Below are 4215 nucleotides of genomic sequence, written 5' to 3'. Positions count from 1 at the left end.
GACCTGATTTGACCCCCTCCCCAGGCAAAAAAGTTATATTTGTATCCGGACTGATTATGATAAAAGTTAGAAAACCAGTTTTTTATTGTGCAATCAAAATATATCTGTAGTTAGGAACGGTTGTAATTAAGTATATATTTATTTATTAAGTTATAGAGGTGACAAAACAATAGACTTGCATTAAACATAGGCATTTTCCATATTCCTTTAAAAATGTTCTTTGCAAATCGCGAAGAACGCTTTCAAAACAACTTTCACAACTACTAACTTTACATGACCGCTTTCGGTTACACCCGGGTGGACAATCAATGTAGAAAAATGAGAAACACTCCGTTTCTCATATACTTGATACTAATGTAAAAGCATCGACTTGCGCGATAAATATCAATAAAAGCGGCCAAACCACACATTTCGACTAGTAACTTAAAAAGTGGCCACAGAAATGTTATGAACGCTGTTGCATTGTGGGACGGATGATTGACGCGGCGGCCATTTTCCCGCTGGACGGCGCTTCCCATTGTGGAAACGAAGAATATTGAGACAAGCGAAATATTTCTCACCACTTCTACTCACTTTTTCCTGAGGTAAGCCTCACGAAATGTGCCACTGCCTTTGTGAATGAGCTTTGTGTTTTTAAGTTGTAAACGTTTGTTTTTGTAACATTTAACAGAGGTTCAAAAACCGTCTTATTTTATCGCATCAGAAAATAACAAACACGGCTGTCGAGACGACGGTGAAATGCAGTCTTTTCTGTAGTCGTTCAGCTGAGGGGAAATTCCATTTCAAATTCTGCGCCTGTTCAGCTCGGTTCTACGCAGCTGTTAGAGACTGTTCCGTTTTCCTAAGCCAATCCATGAGTTCTTTGAAATGTCTTTTGTATTGTTCTCTTATTTCCCGATAGGATGGACGAACGATTACTTCAAAAAATTATGTTGTTTATGTGCTAGTCCTTCGCTCTTCTGCCATGGGTCTTTATCCCGTTTGCGCATCAAACCGCCGCCATCATCATAGCGGGGTAGGCGGACCTAGCAGCAGTGTAATGCAGCCATAGAGGCTTATGTTTGTATGTGATTGGTCCATACGTGATGTTTTTTTAAAATACGTATTAGTCTGTCCGCCAATCACATCGTGCTTCATCTTTGATTGATGTTTGTCGCGATTATTGTGATGAGGTATGCCTTGTATATTTACCTAGTTTACTTTTTAACTTCATTCAAGTTATCTTTCCCCATTTACAAATATTGTGCAAGATGTGTCTTAGATTTTAAAAAGTAAGTGTCTTTGAGGTTCATAATCGCTGTTTAGGAAATGTCTTCCACAACGGTGGTAACAAGTACAAGACCAGTGTAGAAAGCAACATTTAGCTTTTTTTCTGTTAGATGATTTGTATGCTTGCATATTGGTGCCATGAAAGCATTACTTCTTACTCTGAGTGATCAGGATAAAAGAAGATAACTCACAGCGAGAACTCTTAATCATAGAACAAACTTTGCATATAAAAGTTGCTGAATAATTTGTCATTTCTTTGCAGTCATCTGCAGCTGATTTATAGTAGTCATGGCCCGTACCAAGCAGACTGCCCGTAAGTCCACTGGAGGCAAAGCCCCACGTAAACAGCTGGCCACAAAGGCTGCTCGCAAGAGTGCCCCTTCAACTGGTGGTGTGAAGAAGCCCCATCGCTACAGGTGAGGCAAAAATATCTCAGAGACAAGTATTTCCATTTTGTCCTAAACCAGGTGTACGAAACTGTGAGATCCTAATGTCTTTTCAGTTCTCACCAAACCAGGCTGCTTTGTGCAGTTTCTACCACCAAACTCTGTTTTCAATGGCCATCCCACCTGACCCACATTATATTGTTTGTTAATATTTTTTGAAGGCCTGGTACTGTCGCTTTGCGTGAGATCCGTCGTTATCAGAAATCCACTGAGCTGCTGATCCGCAAGCTACCCTTCCAGCGCCTGGTGAGAGAAATCGCCCAGGACTTTAAGACTGATCTGCGTTTCCAGAGTGCAGCTATCGGTGCTCTGCAGGTCAGTATTACGATCAAATTCACCTTATGTAGACTAAATCAATTAATCATTTAGCCTAAAAGTAGATGTTAAAACTAATGATAAGTGCCCATAAGATACCAAAGACAAAGCAATCAATCACTTAGTCAGCTGGTCCTTTTATCTTTATTGACTGTTACATTTCCTGTTTCCTTTCTCTGCAGGAGGCCAGTGAGGCCTACCTGGTGGGTTTGTTTGAGGACACCAACCTGTGTGCTATCCATGCCAAACGTGTCACCATCATGCCCAAAGACATCCAGCTGGCACGTCGTATCCGTGGGGAGCGTGCTTAAGTGTTCTCTCCTCCTCTTGGTTTTTCTCCTTCTCACCTCCTCCTGCCCTTCCTTCACTGGTCTGTCTCACTGCCCCTCAACTCATCCCTTTCTCCCCACCTCCCTGTGTTTGTAGTGTGTAGAGGAAAACTGATTATATTATGAATAAAGTGTATAGTCGTGTTTTTCATAGTGCTCTCGACAGCAGACTTCTAGGGTACTCTCTTTTTGTGCATGTACCAACTCTGTTGATACTATCTCCTCAAGCACACGCCTCTGAGTTTGCACTGTTTCTGCTCTTGCCTGTTTGGGGTAAAGATGATCAGGGAATCAAGTAAGGAAAAACATGGACAAGAACAATGCAAACTTGGGAGGGACAGACAGGAGGAGAGGATGGGTATTTTTCTGCTGGGGGACTCCTGTCTCTTTTTTGCAGCAGGGTGCTAGAAGAATTTACCTGGTCTTCTTCTCCTGCTTCCTGTCCTCTGCCCACCTCCACTCAGAAATGAGTAGAGACAACAGCCTAAAGTCTCTTCTCATGAAGGCTGAGGTTGGAATTTTCTGTCCCTGTGTGTGTCTGCAGGAGTGTTGGCTCTGGTCACCACTGCAACTTGTATAAAATCCATCAGCATCTTTGGAGAAGTTGGTTTCTGATTACCATATTGATCATTCTTAATATTAGGGTTTTTTTTTTCCTTCCAAAATATGTGTTGTGCACGGGATGTGTTTTTTCATTTCAAACTGTGGATGACATGGAGGGGGTGGGGGTGAATCAGATAAAAACACAGAACATGAACAAAAAAATTTAGAAAAAAGTTTCTACACAAATGTGATGCTGCTTACTTCTTTAGGCACCAACATTTGGTCCTTCTGTTGTTGCTCTCTTTCTAGCTGACAACTTCAGCGGTTTTTGTGGTGTTGAAATTGGTTTCATCTAATTATTTTAAAGCCAAAGCTTGAGAGCTCAAGTATGGTGTCACAGACACTTTTTCTTTGAACAGTGGCTCATGTTTTAATAGAGGACCTTTTTATAACAAAGGTTTATAAAAGGTCACGTTCTCAAAAATTTAATTCTCAAAATGTGAAAGTTATTTTTCTTTTCTTTTTTTACCAAAACTGGTTCAAACACATATTATAAATCAGTGTTACATGACAAATAATGATAGTCATGTTTTCTGTATACAACCCCCCTGTGCCTCGATTTTTGTCTCCGGATCAGTTGATCATCTGTGTGCTGTTTCTCAGGTTGACCTGTCACCCTTTTAACTTTTTTTTTTCTTTTTTGATCAATATGATTTTTGTTTTTGAAATGTTGAGAATGATTATTCAATTAAACAATGTTTGTAATTTCCAGATTTCTCATATAAGGTGGTAATAATAAATGGATGTTACACACACTCCCCTGTGTCATTGGTGGCTGAATAGAAGGGTTGTGTTTAATTAAATTATATTTAGGTCAAAACTGAAACAGGGAGTTTTTGATAGAACAAAGGGCCACTGTTCCTTTGCCTGTGTCCTGTTCAGTGGTCCTGTTACAGCAGTTGGCATACTGGAGAAATAACAGGTTTAAAAAAAATGCAATAGATCACATTTGGATGAAAATGGTTGTTTGAAGATAATACAGAAAATCAAAACGGCATCATAAGCATAAAGTAAAGCACCACAATTCTTGGGTAAATTTCAATGACAACAATAACCCCCATGAAAACCATAATTAGCCCGAGGATGTTTTTATTTTATAGTCTGAGTGTATCATTAAGCACACCTGCACCCTTAACCTCTATAGGGCCACAGGGCATTAGTGCTCAAGGATCAATGAAGCAAAGGAGCATCATGTGAGACTCATAAGCAGTACTCTGACCTAATTGCTGATCATATAATGGATGCCTTAAATG

At 40.1% G+C, this 4215-nt stretch overlaps 1 protein-coding gene across 1 annotated transcript; it reads left to right on the top strand.

The window, feature by feature from the left end:
- The first annotated feature begins 378 nt into the window (after positions 1-378).
- On the top strand, positions 379-3717 carry LOC109951763 (histone H3.3). Its single transcript, XM_020586437.1, has 4 exons — positions 379-584; positions 1532-1685; positions 1877-2030; positions 2213-3717. Exons 2-4 carry the CDS (start codon positions 1558-1560, stop codon positions 2339-2341), a joined length of 411 nt encoding a protein of 136 aa, XP_020442093.1. The 5' UTR covers positions 379-584; positions 1532-1557; the 3' UTR covers positions 2342-3717.
- The last annotated feature ends 498 nt before the right edge of the window (positions 3718-4215 follow it).

The sequence above is a fragment of the Monopterus albus genome, unplaced genomic scaffold (assembly GCF_001952655.1).
Source record: "Monopterus albus unplaced genomic scaffold, M_albus_1.0 scaffold8.1, whole genome shotgun sequence".
Lineage (NCBI taxonomy): Eukaryota > Metazoa > Chordata > Actinopteri > Synbranchiformes > Synbranchidae > Monopterus > Monopterus albus.
The sequence above is the reverse complement of the archived record's forward strand: the minus strand, read 5'-3'. Positions and strand labels throughout refer to the sequence as shown.

Coding starts and splice junctions, on each gene's coding strand:
- LOC109951763 (XM_020586437.1), top strand. CDS start 1,558: ATGGCCCGTACCAAGCAGACTGCCCGTAAGTCCACTGGAGGCAAAGCC. Junction 1,686..1,876: donor AAGAAGCCCCATCGCTACAG/GTGAGGCAAAAA, acceptor TATTTTTTGAAG/GCCTGGTACTGTCGCTTTGC. Junction 2,031..2,212: donor CAGCTATCGGTGCTCTGCAG/GTCAGTATTACG, acceptor CTTTCTCTGCAG/GAGGCCAGTGAGGCCTACCT.